The sequence below is a fragment of the Danio rerio genome, chromosome 2, assembly GCF_049306965.1.
Source record: "Danio rerio strain Tuebingen ecotype United States chromosome 2, GRCz12tu, whole genome shotgun sequence".
In the NCBI taxonomy this organism is placed as follows: Eukaryota; Metazoa; Chordata; class Actinopteri; order Cypriniformes; family Danionidae; genus Danio; species Danio rerio.
The window spans coordinates 19,020,001-19,039,131 of NC_133177.1; the positions used below are offsets into that span (position 1 = coordinate 19,020,001).

At 34.0% G+C, this 19,131-nt stretch overlaps 1 protein-coding gene across 1 annotated transcript in view; it reads left to right on the forward strand.

Annotated features, from left to right (window-relative positions):
* Nucleotides 1-1,613: 1,613 nt before the first annotated feature.
* The window catches only part of gk5 (glycerol kinase 5), a 42,496-nt gene continuing 24,978 nt past the window's right edge, over nt 1,614-19,131 (forward strand). Inside the window, exons 1-6 of the mRNA NM_001077803.3 lie at nt 1,614-2,234; nt 2,324-2,417; nt 6,270-6,345; nt 6,434-6,527; nt 16,838-16,969; nt 17,053-17,128. Coding sequence (NP_001071271.3) covers nt 2,106-2,234; nt 2,324-2,417; nt 6,270-6,345; nt 6,434-6,527; nt 16,838-16,969; nt 17,053-17,128 — 601 coding nt within the window. The 5' untranslated portion in view covers nt 1,614-2,105. The remainder of the gene's footprint in view (nt 2,235-2,323; nt 2,418-6,269; nt 6,346-6,433; nt 6,528-16,837; nt 16,970-17,052; nt 17,129-19,131) is intronic.

A 19,131-nucleotide genomic window follows, 5' to 3' on the forward strand; every position in this document is an offset into this window, starting at 1 on the left:
TTTTACTTTATTAGTAATTATGTATTTTTTTCATATCTGACCAGATTTTTTGGGAAAAACCGAATGAAGGGAATGCTTGTTTCCATTTAACCATAACACTTTTATCTGCAGTTAGGATTTTCCTGATATAATTGTTAATAAACCTTTTATCCATGATAAAAGAGAGCCAGATACATGGTTATATATTGTGGTTTTAATAAGGTGAAGTAGTTTTAGGGAGATGCATTGAACACATTTTATGTATTCATTCAAAGTGATTTTTAAACCAAAAGTGTTAAGAAATTCACTGTAAATATATTATATGAATCCTCTACAAGATAAAAGCTAAAACGGTTTGCCATAACAATACAACTGGACAAAATCTTTACCGTAATGCTATCATAATTATTAGTCAATTATTAGATAACAATGGTACATTATATTCATTTTCTGAGTTTTCTTAAAAGCTGAATTTTAAACCCTCAGTAAAAGAATACAAAAGTTATTAATGCCATTCCCAATGGTTTAAAAACTCTACTAAAAGAAGTACAAACTTTTCATTTGGATCCTACCTAGACCAAACAACCCAATCTCAATAGAAGGGAATTCAATAGTTGATGGTAGATTTAATAATCATATGATGCAGAATTTTTTTTTTAACCATAAAACAATTCCAGCGTCTTTTTAATGGCTGGCCATATACACTCTCGGAAATAAAGGTACAGGAGCTGTCACTGGGGCTCTGTACCTGAAGGGTTCATAATGGTATCTTAAAGGTACTTTTTAGGTAGCCTACATTTGGGCACTAATATGCACCATTGAGGTACCAGTGTGGACTCGTTCAGTATGTATCTTTTGAAAAGGTACTGCCCGAGTGACAGCTCCTGTACCTTTATGTCTAAGAGTGTATAACATAAATTGAGACGTTACTTTGAATTTTTCACATAAATATTTGCTAACTAACAAAATAAAAGAAGTGACATATAAAATATTACATAGATGTAATCCTTGTAATAGCTAACTTAGTAAATATATGCTAGATATTGAAAACAAATGTACTTTTTGTGATTTGGAAGAAACCATTGTTCATCTTTTTTTTTGAATGTGCTTGTGTAAAATTATTTTAGCCTGAACTATTGATCTATCTCTCAGAAAAGACAAATGTTGATATTTGTTTAAATACTTTTGACATCATTTTCTTTTAATACAACTCTCTAAATCTTGCATTCAGTACATTGTTAATTGTTTTATTATAATAGGCAAGTTTTTTTATACACAAGTGTACATTTTGGAAAAAAATCCAATTCTGGCTATTTTTAAAATTGTCTATAAGTCATATTTTGTCTTTAATGGGCATACAAAAAGTCTTTTAAAAGTAAAAAATGGCTTTCAATGTAAAACCTCTGGTCTCTATTTTTTTTCTTTCTTCTTTAAAATGTGTTATGCAGATTGTAACAACATCTTAATTTTTCCTAATGTTCCAAGTTTCTGCAATTTATTGTTAATTGTTGTTGAAACAAAACAAAAAACATAAACAATCTATAATAATAACTTCCGGTATTTCGCAGCGAGTGCGCATGACAGTCAGCCGGTTGAAGAAGTCTGAAGAAAGCGCTCTGTCTCTTTAAGAGTTCTCCACACCTATCGACTGATATGTGACGTATGGATTTGTACTATTGTACTAAATCGACCGACTGTAGTAATTTGCTGTCTTTACAGTGGCATGCGCGGCCGCCTCTATTTTCCTCCAATATCTGTTATGTGCTAGAAAAGGAAAGCGAATGTTTTTGGCTTTAATATCAACACTAGATATCTCATTTGCCGATTTAAAATAGGGCGCGAGATCACATGTGTGAGTTGGGGAAAGTTTGCGGGACTCAGTGCTTTCGGTTATTGCTCGTTCTTATAAAATACACTTTCAGCGTAATGAACATATTTAATCTGATTTCTTAACGGATTAAAAATCTGTCAGGCGTCTGGCATTAAAGTCTCTGGGGGTATGAAACTCAAAGGTTTACGGAGCAAAGTTGAAACGGGGATGATTTGAGAAGCGTGGATCCTTCCTGACGGCAATGGCTACTGAAGTGTCCTGTGTGCGGCTTTATGAATGAGCGCTTTACATCGTCATGGGGACTCAGAGAAACGGCTACAGCAAACGAGAGACTTTCATTCTCTCTGTCGACGTGGGAACAACCTCCATCAGGTGCCATGTGTACGACAAGAGCGCCAGTATTAGAGGGTCCTGCTCCGCTAAGGTAAACAAACAGACTGCAGTTTGACAGGTTTGTGCCAATCACGTTTTTCGTGTGGTTTTATTACTTATAGCGGCTTGTTTGCCCCACAGGTGTCCCTTCTGTATCCTCAGCCTGGGTGGGTTGAGATCGACCCTGATGAACTGTGGGATGGCTTCGTCACTGTTGTCAAAGGAGCAGTTCAAGGTCAGTCATCTTTATTGTGCATTTAACTTGAATGAATAGTTCACACAAAAATGACAATTGACTCACTATTTACTCTCTCTCTCAAGGGGGTTTGAACTTTCAGTTTCTGTTTTTTGTTTAAGTCAAAAGATGTTTTGAAAATGTTGAAAAACGGTAACTTTTGACGTTCATATTTGCTTTTCTTACTATGGAAGTCAATGGTTACAGATTTATTGTCGTTTTTTTGTGTTCAGTAACGTTAGTAGAAAGAAAGTTAAACAGATTTGGTAAAGATTTATTTTCACACATTCAGACTTTCAACTTAATGTAATTTCATTAAAGTATTCTAAATAGTGAAGTCACGTTATCAGTCAATGACTATCACAGTACAACATTGTTGACAGTCAATTAAATAGTGCTAATGTTTTTTTTTTTAAGTCTTCTTACATGCAATTTTAGACGCAATATTTTATGTATCATGGTAAACAACATATATATATATATATATATATATATATATATATATATATATATATATATATATATATATATATATATAACTATAACGTCACAAGTTGTGCTAATAGTAGTACATCATTATAATTAGTCTCTATTAGACTTTAAATTCTGCTATAGTGTTTTCTGCAATGTTAAAGTTCGAATGTGTGCATATGAAACCAACTTTAATTCAATTAAATAAATGAGGACAGAATTTTTCAGTTTTTAATAAAATATCCATTTAATGTCAAACAGTGCCAACAAGAAACATACATTCAAACTCTCATAAAAGTGTATAGATGTCAGGACATCCTGATTTTGCAGTTATACGTGTTCCTGGGTCAACAGCTTTTGTTGATTCTGGAACATCATACTTGCTCTTAAATCTAACTCTAAGTTTCTATAAAGTTAGGGGAAATGAAAGGTGAACAACAATCATGTTGAAACACTAAAGTCTGATTACAAGCCTACTGTAAACTTAGACATAAAGAGTCTGATTCGATGATTGTCATCAGAAATCAAAACAGCAAAGCTAGTGGCACACATTGGAAATATAAATGAATAAAAACATGCTTAATGCATTATTTTGTGGACATTCATTCATTCATTCATTCATTTTCTTTTTGGCCTAGTACCTTTATTAATCCGAGGTCGCCACAGCGGAATGAAGCGCCAACTTATCGTTTTTACGCAGCGGATACCCTTCCAGCCGCAACCACATACACTCGTTCACACACACACACACACACACACTCATACACTACAGACAATTTAGCCTACTCAATTCACCTGTACCACATGTCTTTGGACTGTGGGGGAAACCGGAGCACCCGGAGGAAATGCACGCGAACGCAGGGTGAACATGCAAACTCCACACAGAAACGCCAACTGTCCCAACCAAGGCTCGAACCAGTGACCCAGCGACACACTGTATAAAACATTTATTGGGTCAGAGACAAATTATGTTTGTTGTTTAAAGGACAAAGTCTAAAATGATAATTAGTATTTGGGTGCTGCACTGTTATCCTTAAAGTCTGCATAAACCAGAAGTTGCAGAGACATTATAGTATGTTGATGTACTTCCATCTGAAACAGATTATCGAGTAGAGGCGGAGCATTTATTTTGCGCATCATTCTCTAAATCACAAAAGAGAGTATTAATATGCAGTTGCTATGAAAACCCTCAGGTTGACGTCAACAAGAGCTGCACCACTCCAAAAGCGGAAGCAAATGCTGAGATTTCCATTAAAGATTATTAAAGCAAACTATTTCTAAAAGTGTAGTAACTTGCAAAGATTAATTGTTCACTTCAAGAAACACAAAATAAAGATAAAAGATTTCTCTCTGACTTTAACTGTCATCAACTCACTATTGCTCTAAAGGTGCCTGACAGGATTTTTAGCATGTAAATAATTAAAAAATATTTGATAGTCTTTTTTTTTTGTTTCAGGCTTTTTTGTTTAAGTAGAACACACACTAATAATCTAAGAAAAAATGTTGTTTGCACATTAATTGTTTTGTCTTAAGCTCTTTCTTTTACTTCTGACCCACCAAGTATCCCTTTTTTATTATTGAATAACAGTTTTTTTTTTTCTAATCTATCAGTATCATGAGTTTTCGCTCGTGTGTTTTCAAAGGTGTTACCCAGAGCACAACATGTTTAACATCATCTGTACAATTTTGAACAGGTCATGGTATCTGCAGAGTCTTAAAAAGTCTTAAATTTCAAAAACTACATTTTAGGCTTTAAAAAGTCCTAAATTCACAGAAATATTGTCTTGTAGGTCTTAAATCATTATAAACAGGTCTCAATTTTCCTTTGTTAATGTAAAGCTACTCAATCCATTCAACAGATATCCAATCACCAACAATACATCTCTATAAAACTTTTAGCAAAACTCTATTTATAAATACTTAAACAGTTTGTTGTGCATACATATTTTAAGTTTTTATTTGTTTCATGGGGAAAGTAAAAGAAATTCTGCTGGGCCATTTAAAAAAATTGGTAACACTTTATTTTGATGGTCAATTTTAGTATTAGTAGACTGTCAGCTTAATATATTTTAATAATGCTGCCAAACAGACGTTTAACTGGCTATAAGAAACTTTGAATGTACATGTCAACTTGCACGAACCCTAACCCCAACCAAACAGTCCACTTATAAATAATGTGTATATAAACGAAACATAGTAAAGGGAATGGGACAACTGCATAATTAATAAATTACATGAAATTAACCCTAAAATAAATGAAAGACACTTTGCAAATTGTAATTTTGAGACCAGGCATGATCAAACTCTATACTAGGTGTCGAATTGGACATTCTAGGTTGACTCGTTTGTATTTACTGAATAACGAAGCACCACCTAAATGTAATTACTGCCAAGCTGCTCTTACCATCAAACAGATTTTGTTGAAATGTGGAAGTTTGAATACCATTAGGCTAAAGGAGATTACTTTGATGGATATTTTTTAAAAAGGTACCACCAGGAAGAATCTTAAGTTATTTATCAAAAATTGAACTGTAAAATCATATTTGTCTTTGAATATATTTTTGTGTGGATGTTATTTACTTATATTCTATATATATATTTGTCTAAGTAACTTTTTATTGTAATACGAATTTGTTTTTATCATTTAATATTTTTATGTATATCCATTTTGCTATAAAACAAGCAAAATTAAGTTGCTGATGTGGCAATAAGTAAGTGTACTTATAATTTGATGAGAATTAGTTGGCATGTAGACGCAGTGTAACTTAAATTTAACAAATGGACCATCAAAATAAAGTGTGACCAAAAAATTCTCAGCAATAAGCCCTATACAAGTCTAAAATTTAATTCTTGATGGTCTTAAAAAGGTCTTAAAAAGTCCTAAATTTGACTTGGTGAAACCTGCAGAAACCCTGCAGGTTTTTTGTATAAAATATTACATGAATGAATGATTATAACGCAAGATTAATATTGTTACATGCAAAGCCAATATCTTCTAGTAAAGAAAGTAATAAGCAACCTGTTTCCTTTAATTTACACTTTCAGTGTTACAGCACATGTTAAATGTGTAATTTCGACATCTGAATATTGTGATTTAATATTCACATACATGTGACTTGATTATGTGCACAGAACACCTTTGATTCTATTCATCTAAAATTTGCCAAACTTCTTAACATTCTTGATTTTACAGCCAATTCTATTGTTATGACTGGGTTCCACAGAAATCATAGAGCCCTAAACACTGTAGGCAAGCAAGCCTTTGATCATTGCTTTTTCTACAAAATTGGGGACAGGATTTCTAAAGGTGCAAAGCGCTATGATAATTATAGGTCCATGGGTTATTTTAGTGATGACCCCTCTTTTCTCTCTGTGATTTAGACTCAGGCTTACAGATGTGTCAAATGGAGAGTCTTGGCATCTCGACCCAGAGGGCAACATTCATGACCTGGGACAGGTTCGTACGTGTTAAATCATGCGACTGCCGCTGCATAGAGAACTCCTTTGACTGAGCCAGGTTATTGGTTTTTCTTTGTCCTCTCCAGAAACACAGGAAAACCATTTCATAAATTCATCACCTGGCAGGACATGAGGGCAGCTGAGCTGGTGAGGTCCTGGAACGGCTCCTGCACTATGAAGGTCAGGCTACTGTGGATTATGTAGTCTTAAGACATGTTTGTTCACATCTCAATTTACCTGCGTGATTAACACTGTTTTATTAAGGAGTGTCTTTTTACTGATGTAGTCCTGATCCTACACTCAAAAACATTTTTGTTGCTTGTTCAAACTACTTATTTATAATGAGCTCAGTGCTTCCCACACATAGACTTTACTTAGGCAGGCTGCCCAGGTTTATTAACAGGATACATAATGTTATTCTTATTCTGTAAATAAGGATATTTATTAACACTTAAGATATCAATAATTTTTTTTCTTTCACTTTTTTTTGTATCTGCCGAATATAACCAAACATCCATGATCGATTACGTAGCAGAAAACTCTTTTCTCGTTTATCCGTTTCATTCTGTGTGCGCGAGACCTGTCAACAGCACTCCCTCACACAGTCTTGCAGAAGCACTGGTGCTGAATCAACACAATTTGTGTGCGTTTTTGTGGATCAACCTAATTGGTTTATGTTAAATCAACTTAAAGGGCCATGAAACCCCCTTGTCTCAGCAGGGTGTTTTCACACCTCTACTTTGGAAAAAGGCAGAAAAGTGGGCGTGTCCAGCTCTGTCTAGGGGGGAGTGTCTGAGGAAGAAAAGTGGGATGGTGTGGGAGTGTCTGTTTGGGCACCCGCTGAGTTTCAGAGTCAAAATACACACACACACACACACATACACACACACACACACATACACACACACACACACACACACACACACACACACACACACACACACACACACACACACACACACACAGGAGAAAGAGATGGTGTTTAACCTACATGGACATCTGTAGTCGAATTATTTGCCAAATTATTAAAAGGTGCCCTTTAACTGCAGTTTGGGTCTTTCATTCAGGGAATTCATTCATGCCCCTCACGACAAACGAGATATTTGATTCGAGGAGCTGCTCTAAGCGTGTGTTTTTTATGCAATGTTTGATACCGCACGGCGAATGAGAGAAAAAAACTCAGCATTTTCCGGAAACTTAGATGCTCACGGCAGGTAGCGTCAGAAAGCCGCGTGTGTTATTCCGGTCACAAAATGCGGTGCTAACATGTTTGCACTCAGTGCAATAGTTAACTTAATTCGATACGAACAAACTGAATAAACAAAGAGCACTGGTCGCTCACTTACCAAATCTGTAGAGACAGGACAATCACCAGCAACTAGAGCCGCGTCTTTATGAAGAGAATACTACAAGCGAATCCGGATCTCAGCATTTGCTGATGAGAACAGCTCTCAGGTAAACAATGTTCCTCCTTAGACACGCAAGTTATTGTTGTCGAGCGTCGCGTACGCTGTTAATCCACACGTGAGTCTGAGCTCTCTCAGAGAGAAAATGAAAACGAAACTTAACTGCAGCAAACTATAAAAGCAACACTTCACGCTTGTTTTGCCAACACAACGTGGCGTCTCTGCTGTCTAAACACTATGACAGTAATGAATATTAATGAAGTTGCACAATAGAGCGCGCTGATTGGTTTGAACCAAGCCTTACTCATGCATTAATGCAGCACACTGTAAGACGTAATAAGACACACTCTGGCAAAGACGTCCAGTCTGCACGCTGGAATACAACGCTATTATGTCATGACCGTGACGCAGCTTCAAAAATTCGTTTCAAACCGGAAGTACGAATTTGCTTGAAATAACGCAAAAACAACCAATTTACACTTTTAAGTGAAATATAGGTGTCCTAATAGCGTTATTAGCAGTGTGGGACACAAATACGACTGTCAACAGCTCAAAAATGTGTTTTGGTGTTTCGTGACCCTTTAAATTTGTTAAAACAATTAAGTTAACATATTGATTTAATTTGAGACAACATGAAGGAATTTCGTGTAACAAATGTTGAATCTCGGGCCAGTCACTGGATTAGATCAATCGACATTCACAATTCAAATGTGTGTGTTATTTTGTTTTTAGTTACAGTTCACGAGTTTAGGCTTTGTAAGAATTTTTTTTTTTTTATTTGATATTTTTTTCAAAGTCGCCTTGAAATCAAAACACCCTAACCCTACTCTATAGTATGTGAGCACTTGGAGGGACCTTTAAAACAAAATAAGCCCTGTGTAGATCATAAATGACAGTTTTGTTTAGCCCAAGATCATTAGAATATTAAGTAACGATCTTGTTCCATGAAGACATTTTGTGCATTTCGTACTGTATTAATTTCTACTGATTAATAACATGCATTGCTGAGAACTTAAATTGCACAATTTTAAACATTATTTTCTCAGTGTTTTTATATTTTTTTTCTATACCAAAAGATTCCAGATTTTTAAATAGTTGTAGGTTGGCCAAGAATCTGCCTTTCCATCTATGGAAAGCTTATTAATAATAAGATAAAAGATAATCCATAAATCTTAATTTCCAAATATTGACACGCATGACTGAACCAGAGTCACATATAACAACTTAATGTATGAGAATTGACATAAGAGTTAAAAAAAAAAAAAGTGAATTCTGAGTCTTATGTAGGGGAGTTTTAGGGGTAGTTACTTTCAAACCATTATCAGGTTTATTCTTTTGTTGAACAAAAAGGAAGATATTCTGAAGAAACTTGTAACCATTGACTTCCATAGTAGCAAAATAAAGGGATCTTGTTACTAGGAATGTCCAGCTCCAATCACATCAGATCCGATCACGCGGTTTCAGACTCGATCGCAATCGGACGTTACCTCCCAAATCAGGACTTGAATTTATACAGTTGAAGTCAGAATTATTAGCCCCCCTGTTTATTTTTTCTCTAATTTCTGTTTAATGGAGAGAATTTTTGTTCAACACATTTCTAAACAATAGTTTTAATAACTCATTTATAATAGCTGTTTTATTTTATCTTTGCCATGATGACAGTAAATAATATTTGACTAGATCTTTTTCAAGACACTTCTATACAGCTTAAAGTGACATTTAAAGGCTTAACTAGGTTAATAAGGTTTACAAGGCAGGATACTGTAATTAGGCAAATTATTGTATAACAATGGTTTGTTCTGTAGACAATTGGAAAAAAAGGGCTAATAATTTTGTCCCTAACATGGTGTTTAAAAAATGAAAAACTGCTTTTATTCTACTCGAAATAAAACAAAGAAGACTTTCTCCAGAAGAAAAACTATTACCAGACATACTGTAAACATTTTCTTGCTCTGTTAAACATCATTTGGGAAATATTTAAAAAAGAAAAAAAAAATCAAAGGGGGCTAATAATTCTAACTTCAACTGTATGTATATTTATATATTTTCATTATTTTTTAAACACATCTATAGTTATGCTCTGGCACAGAGTTAGACATTTTTCTCGACTTCACAGAAACAGCAAAGCGTGCACATGACATCACTTTGTTGCAGAGATGCTATTGTTTAAATGCCGGCAAAGTAGAACAAGGAAGCAGCTTGAAGTGAAAAGCGCGAGTATGCCTGCGGTCTGGAGGTATCATAAAGTTGAATACAACTTTTTAGTATCATTGCAAATGCAAATTAGAACAGAAACAGGCTCAAACCTGACAAGGTAGAGTTTTCATTAAGAAAAACATACATTTTCCTCTGTGAAATCTACTGTGATGACAGCAAGGAGTGCAGTTCTTAAAGTCAGGAGTGCAGTTCTTAAAAGCACATTACTGGCTTTCCAAATGTGGCACTTTCATTTATTTTTTGTTTACATGCCTGCGGGTATTTTAAGTTGAGGTGCTTTTTGTTTTCATATTAGATTTTGATATTTATTGTTGCACTAAAGTCCAAAAGTGAAGAATTTATGTTGTGCATTGCTTAGTTGTTCAAACTACCTCACAGAAGTGCTCTGTTGGTTAACAGAGTTGTTAAATGTTAAAATAAAGTTAATTAAATAATAAAAAAGTAACATCCTGGATCTGTTTCTTCACACTTTTAAAAAAAATTTTTTTAATTTTTTTTAATGTATTATAAAAGTATCGGCTTGGTTTTCAAGTCTCAATCTGGTTTTTTTTGCCCTCAAGTCCAAGCACTTACAATATTAACACTTCTGTTTAATTGACTTAAGTGATGAACAAACAGTGACTATTATCTAAACAAACACATATTGTAAATCAAGCATGTGTGCAAACAGCGAAAAAGGAAAAGTGATGAATGAATAAAAACAAAAATGAAACGGAGTAAACAGTCAGTTTAACCCTTATAAAAGTGCACACCTTAATACAAAGACTCTGCAAACTTCTTTTAAAGCTCGGTTTTGTTGTGCAATATAACACGCCGTTTCTGATGAAAGTCTTGATGCTTCTTTCAGTGGTTGTGAAGTCTGTTTCCTCTCAGTTGGTTTGAGTGTTAAATGACTCGCTCACTGATTATATTTGACTTGATGGAATAAGGATGAAGCCTGGCTAGGTATCTGCGTCATCGCCAGACGCACACAAACCTTGCTTTCTGTATTGTTGGTCCACTAGTCTTCATGTGAACACTGAACAGCCTTTACTTCTTCAGAGGTCAGGGGCCAATCATGAGACAGTGTAGGTTCTTTGTTTGTCTGTGGGTTCATTTGCATAATGTGTGTGGACTGATGGTTTGTGTCTATGAAGTCTGCTTGGTGTAACTGCAGTCTTATGCAAATTATGAGCAGTTATGATTCTTAACTTGAAGTGAACATGGTTGATTTCTAGGAATTCAGCAAGGCATGCGTACAGCAGTATGTGATGTAAATACAGTCATGATAATTACGGGAATGCGAAGGTTAATTCATAGACCTGTCTGAATTAACTGAGAAGTCTTTTTAAAGAGGATTAGTCTCTCTTTCTGTGTCTTTCTATGGTCTGTTTCGAAGTCTGTTTATAGCTCTAAATTTTCTTGAGTCTTAAAATGATCTTATCTAGATGTTATCATGAAATATGGCCTGTATAGATGTTTAGAATGTTAGAAAAGATTTCTATTCCAAAAAAGTTCTTTTTTTTTTATTTTGATATCCCTCAAAGAATCCATAAAAATATATGAGAAACATGCACACAATTAAAAAAAAAACTCTATTAAAATTTTAGATCGCATTTAACCATATTTCTTTTTTTACTGAAGTAAAAATAATAAGCAAATTTAAGGTTCATTTTTAAACGTAAATATAATTAACACTGTTTATCTGCTAAATGGCATAATAATTGCATGTATAATTTATGGTGAGTTAACTGAGAAAAGTCCTTTTTAAAGTAGATTAGTCTCACTTTCATGCGTCTTTCTATTGAATGTTTTAAAGTCTTTTTAAAGCTCTAAATTTTCTCTAAGTCTTAAAATGATCTTATTTAGATGTTATCATAAATAATTGCATATCTGGCAAATTGAGGCAAAGGCAGGTGCAGCTTAGTGTATTCAGCATACAACTCCATTGTGTTATTAACAGGATTGTTTGTTTTTACTGTAAAAATTTATTATGCTTTTTTATTTTTTAAAATAGAAAATAAATAAGTAAATTATTCATGGTAACGTTGGGGTAATACAATACATTTTGGTATATTTACCTTCGGCCTACAGCCCTCAATCAAGTTTGATTTTTGGCCTTTCATAGGAAAAAGTTTGGGCACCCTTGCTCTAAATTTTCTTGAGTCTTAAAATAATCTTATCTAGATGTTTTCCTGAATAATTGCATGCTTGGCCTGTATTGATGTTTAGAATATTAGAAAAGATTTTTATTACAAAATATGCTGTTTTTAACTTTTATATCCCTCAAAGAATCCATAAAAATGTCTAGCACTAAAAATAAAAGAAATTATATATTAAAATAGAATATTTTATATATTTAACCATTTTTCTATTTATACTGAATTAGAAAAAAATCAACAAATAAAAGTTCGAAATTGTTTATTTTATATTGTTTATTATTATGTTTATTACTATAGGTTTAAAATTTTAAAGTTTAAACAAAAATATACTTAACATTTTTTATCTCCTAAATGACTAAATAATCGTGTGTATATTTATTGTAAGTTAACTAGGAAAAATTCTTTTTAACCTGGATTAGTCTCACTTTCTGTGTCTTTCTATGACATGTTTCAAAGTCTGGTTATAGCTTAAATTTTCTTGTGTTAAATTGATCTGATAATTGCATGCTTGGGTTGTATAGATTTTAATACAAATATTATTAATATTATAATATTATTATTATTTACGATACTAAAATAATACATTATTATTAAAATAATATTAACAAAAGATTTCTATTCCAAAATATGTTGTTTTTAACTTTTATATCCCTCAAAGAATCCATAAAACTGTATAGCACTAAAAATAAAAAAATTATCTATTAAAATGGAAGATTTTGTCTTATTTTCAACCCTATCGCTATTTTTACAGAAGTAAAAAATAATCAGCAAATGAAAATTAAGTGTTAATGTCCTAAATAGCTAAATAGTTGCATGTATAATTTATTGTAAGTTAACTGGGAAATGTAATTTTAAAGTAGTTTGTCTCTGTTTCTGTGTCTTTCTATGGCGTGTTTCAAATTATGTTTGTAGCTGTACATTTTCTTGAGTCTTAAAATGGTCTTCTCTAAATGTTATTGTGAACAATTGTATGCCTGGTCTGTATAGATGTTTACATTCATTCATTCATTCATTTTCTTGTCGGCTTAGTCTCTTTATTAATCCGGGGTCGCCACAGCGGAATGAACCGCCAACTTATCCAGAAAGTTTTTCACGCATCGGATGCCCTTCCAGCCGCAACCCATCTCTGGGAAAAGATGTTTACAATATTAACAATAAAATTCCATTCCAAAGTATGCTATTTATTTTTTTTACTTTTATATGCCTTAAAATCTATAAAAATATATAACAGGAGCAAAAATAAATATAATTTAATGTCTATTAAAATAAGATTTTGTCAAATTTAACCATATTTCTATTTTTAATAAAATAAAAAATATATAAATATAAAAAATTATAAAGTTTAGTTTATTGTTTGTACTTTTTAAACCTAAATATAATTAAGATCGTTTATCTCCTAAATGGCTAAATAATTGCATGTACAGTTTATTGTAAGTTAATAAGTGGCAGTTTACAGCACTTTATTACTGCAAACAAAGTGTGTATTGTTTGAGCTGTAACAGTTTGTGTTGTCATTCATTGCATAAGTCGATGAATGAGCGATTCATTCCAAGTCCTGTCGGCTGAATTGGCAATACAGCAGTGAAACGGGAGCCTCTCCTTCTCATTGGAGATGGATTGGTGATATTTTAGTGTTAGGTGTTGACAGTAAATGTGGACTGGGATACTTGGCCTGTGAGTATCTTAGTGACGCATGCTAAAAGTGCTCATGTTTGAGTCAGCAAAACTCCTGAAATGCAGTGAGGCTAGTTCATGCTTCGATCACATTGCAAACCAACATAGTCATGTCACTTTGTAAAAGACATATTTGAATGTGTGACAATGTTATTGCAGTTTGCTCTAAACATCCATGTCTGTCTTTTAGTAGCATTTAAAAGTAGTTGCTCTTGAGCAAGTTTTAACACTTATATAAATATTAAAAATATTTTCACGGTCTTATCACTGAGGGCAGAGGTCAAGTCAGAAGGTGTTTGGGAGGGTCTTCTGTTATTGTCATTTTTACTATGTTCTTAAAGTTCCTAAAAGAGTTGTTTTTAATACATACTGTAAGCTGTTTAAAAAAAGTTATATAGATAGTTGACAAATTTGTTTGTGGAGTTGTTTGCAGATATTTAAAATTGTTTTAGCATAAAGTAAAAATGGACTTTAATTAGCATTGCAGTTTTTTTGAGGTCTTAAAAATGCAACAAAACCGTCACCTCTGTGAAGAGTTGGGTATTAGTTCTTGCTTCTTTAAATTGTACAATGATGTCAGTGGGTTTTTTTTGTCAGGTGTAAGCAGCATTTTATCTAATTTGTCATTTTGTCCAGCCATATATTACTCTTATTTTATTAATACTACTACTGCTACCATACTTCCACAACCACTACAACTAATGATAATGTTTTTTTAAATGTAGCAATAATAATATAATTAATAAAAATCTTCAGATTAAATTTCACCCAAAAATGAACATTTGTTCACTCTCAGGCCATCCAAGTTGCAAGAGATCTTCTTTAGACCATTGATCTCGATAATTCATAAAATGCAAATCAAGGTTATACTAGGCCAAGCGCTGTCCTTAAAGGGCCATGAAACCCCCCCCTTTTTCGGTTTAAGTCTACCTTAGAATAAAAAAAAATGCTCAGAAATAGGCGTGGAGCTCTGTGAGCAGAGGGAGGAGGTGAAAAAGAGAAGAGCGAACAACTGTTATTTGGCTCACAAAATAAGACAAACCATGAAGAGACCCATGATTTTATAGTTTCCAAAGTTCTACATGTGTTCTTCATAATTTCATAAACACATAATCACAATTTGTTATATCATTATAAAGATAAACTTTTATATAAACACTATAAATGAGGAGAACTCTTTTCCTCAATCCCCGGGTCTGAATGCTGACACTGTCTGAAATGACAGCAGTGCAGCAGGTCTCTTGCCCTGTCTATTCCAACCATTAGCCCTGGCGGTAATCTGAAGGATTTTAAACATAAGTGAACACAGCAGCACAGATTTAGGTATCTGAATGGTAACAAACTCAACTGATAAAAGATAAAGTACACCTTTCTCCAATTCTCGTACAGCTCTCCCGATAACGACGCTTGCTGCAACCCAACAGCTTTGCTGTTTTTGGCCTGACAGAATCGCAGGGAAAAACTTGCAACAAATTGTGCAGACGTGGTCTCACCCAGTCATTGGGTCTCACAGCTTGGCAGTTCTGCCTTGCTATTGGAAAGCACATGCTCTCATGAATAATTAAGCAGGGTCTTCTCATAGACAAAGAAAACTCCGCTACGAATAATAATGAGAAACCGACGCGTCATCACTCCACTAGCAGATTCCCACTACGACCCATCACCCAAAAATTATTTTAAACCCGGAAGATGAAATTAGCTGACAAAAGCTCAAAATTATCTAGTTTTCCCCACAGTTAAAGCTGACTGGTGCTCATGTTGTCTTAACTGATGCTCAACACACACTATCTGTTAAAATAAAATAAAAAAAGTACTCAAGGGTTTTCTTGAACTTTTTAATAAGATCTAAATTTAATTTTGTGTTTCCTGTGTGCGTATGTTTATTATTATCATTTAAATTAATTAATTTATTAATATTTTTGTATTTAATATATTTAAAAATTCTTTATTCATTTAATGTTATATATACAATGTATTATTATTTTTTTTAACTCTCAATCGTTGACTTACATTTTACATTCATAGAGGTCCTAAGTTTAGCTAAAAATCTTAAAATACAGAAACAACAAAAAAAAAATCAGTTCCATCTTGGATTTCTCTCACCTACATCCAGTAAATTTACATTATAGTGGTCCCTGACACTATTCTTAGAAAGCAATTTCCCCACAAGCCTTGACAAAGGTGAATGTCACTAATTGGCTCAAACCATATAAAATCGGGTGTATGCTAGCTTCTGGAGGACGGTGTGGCTACGGGCCGTCCTCGTGTCAAGACCATCTCTTGATTTCTGCAACCTTATGGTTTTGTTTAGCATTATTTATTTGTGTAGTTAAAGTAGTTATTTTCTTTATTTTCCTCTAGACTTTTGTTTGTTTGTTGATTTTTGTTGTTCTATTTAGTTTTATGTATAATAAATAAGTTGCATATACATTCTTTTTTTGTCCGAACTCTTATTATGCGTCTCGAACGAGGGGGTCTTAACACATTATAGAATGAAACCAAAGATCAAAACCATTTGATCTTCATTTATTTATTTCATAATGGCACCCTATGGCCACGTAACTTCTACCTTCCTTTAGCAGGTCTAGAAGTTCTACTTTTTTGTGCGATGGTTTGCATTTTCCTCTGCCTTTTGGGTGCTACTGAAGGTGCCTTTGACGGTGCAGAACATTTTGGTGACATTGTGGGGAGAAAACTTGAAAACATACAGTCCAGCACTTCAGAGTCACACTGCTAATGATTGAAGATTAATGTAAATTTGGCAAGCTTAACACATTCTGTACTGTACAGGCGACAGGGTACGGAGGAGATGATTGACAATGGTCTACAACCAGTGAGGATGCAGGACACAATGTGCTGTAGTAAAAAAGCATGTCAAATCACATGAAAAAAATCTGTGAAACTACGAGGCCATGAAAAGTGAACCATGTTATAGCGAGGGACCTCACTCTACATTTTCACATTTGGGAGAACTGTCACTTTAATGTAAAGTGTTCTAACTAAATGTACATTCGTTTCTCTGGCAGTAAATACCAACTGTTTGTTTTGACAGACGGTACACGGCGTGATGAAGATGCTGCACTTCCTCAGCAGACAGAAGCGCTTCCTTGCAGCCAGTTTGGTAGTTTTTACCACGCAGCATGTGTCCTTGCGCCTTGTCTGGGCTTTGAACAACATCCCTCAGGTAAATCAGGACCCTGTAAAATATAGCATTCGCCATTTGTCTTCTCTTGGAATGATATTTATAACCTAACCTTCTCTCCTCAGTTGCGGCAGGCAGTTGAAGATGGCACCTGTTATTTTGGGACCATAGACACCTGGCTGCTGTACAAACTCACTAAAGGTGGGTGTCTCAATATGGAAAACTCAGAAATTGTTGGATTCTGTTGTCTAGGAGCAAAATGAGCATCTGAATGCAAAGTGTTCAGTCTGGATTTATGTGACAGGTTGCTGAAACAAAAGCAGATCGATGTGTTTGAGTCTCTTCATAGGCAATGAAAGCACATCACAGATCTGACATCTTACATCACCCACTGACACTATTCTTAGAAAGCAATTTCCCCACAAGCCTTGACAAAGGTGAATGTCACACTAGTGTTTGTGGGTGGATTGTCGTGTGCAGTCATATCTAAATAGTGATTTTTACAGTATTTACTGTAATTTGGTCCCACTCTTTAACTTGTCACATCACTGGTAAGTATGGCCTGAAGCCATTGTGACTGTTTTATGCTATACTAATTGACAAATTGTAATATTTTTTTTGAAAGGTAACTTTAAACATCATATGCATACCCAGGCTCTGTTAGTTTACAAGTATTTAAATACTATTTAAAAAATAAAAAAAACTTTAATATTAAAAAATTATTAATAATTTATGCAACATCTTTAATAATAATGTTTTTTTAACAATTGTAAAATCGTTTGTTTTTTAATGTAATATTTTTTAAATTGTAATTTTATTCTTTTGATAAATACATTTCAACATGTAGTTTTTAGTGTCGATCCAGAATGTTCCTCCAGGAGGAGGTTATAAGAAATGTGTTATTATAATAATGTTGAGAACCTGCTCATTAATTTGGACCAAACTTTGATGCATCGAATAATTTAAAACATTAAAATGGCCCGTTTCCACTGAGTGGTTAGGTACGGTATGTTAAGGGTCAGTTTGGGTCCCCTAATCAGGCTTGAGTTTGAAATGCCAAAAGGGTACCAATGGTGGGCATGGTGTACAACAGAAATGTCAAAGTAAAGCTGTATGGGCCGTTCACATATCATATGAGAAGCACCTCTCACAAAACAGATCCTTGTACACATAAATACTTGTCTATAAATGTTTACTACTAACCTTTCTATGAACATGATTTGATTATAACTGCAGATCAATGAAATAGCCTACTGTAATGTCTGCAATTATATATAAATAATAAATAAATAAATGCAATATATATGAACAAATACAGCCCCCTACAGTCTCCGATATGTCACCAATGATAGAAAAACTACACACAGCTGACATTTAGGGCTCTATTTTGACGATCTAGGCGCAAAGTCCAAAGCGCAGGGCACAAAAGCATTAATGGCGTATCCTAATCCACTTCTGCTATTTTAAGAATGGAAAAATCTGCTCTGCGCTGCGGCGCATGGTCTAACAGGGTTGAGCTTATTCTCTTAATGAGTTATAGCTATGTTTTGAGAATAAACCAATCAGAGTCTCATCTCCCATTCCGTTTAAGAGTCAGTTGCGTTGCGCCAAAAGCGCATTTGCTATTTACAAGGCAGACTTTGTGGAAAAGTGGAAAAGCTGAGCGCTTCACTAGCAAGAAAACAGTTAAATAGAGCATCTGTAGCGTGAGAATAAGAGAATGAGCCTCCTCATTATTTAATTTCAATCTCTTCCGTGGATGAGGAAACGTATTGTACGCACAGACATCCTTTAGCCTACATAATTAATTTCATTTGTTAAACACAAATATTTGTTTCAAAACTATTTCTAAATTCAGTTCTAATTTCCAACAAACGAATGAATGAACAATAATAATAAAGTGTGTTAAAAAAACTGAGTTATATCCTAAAACACATGTTGTGCCCCATATGGTCCAAAACCTGACAGGTGGACAAATCTAAGCTTGTTTTTAATAAAACAAATATACATACGCATATAATAAATAATACTACTAATAATAGCATTATACATAAGCAAATTGTCATGAATAAACTAAAAAAGCCTCTCAACCCTTAGTCTTTATTTGGGTTCTTAAACAACATACAACATATAGCCTACAGTCAGTGCAAACCTCTCATCTGTATCTTTAATCTTCGGCTGCACATGTAAAGACTTGTTAAAAA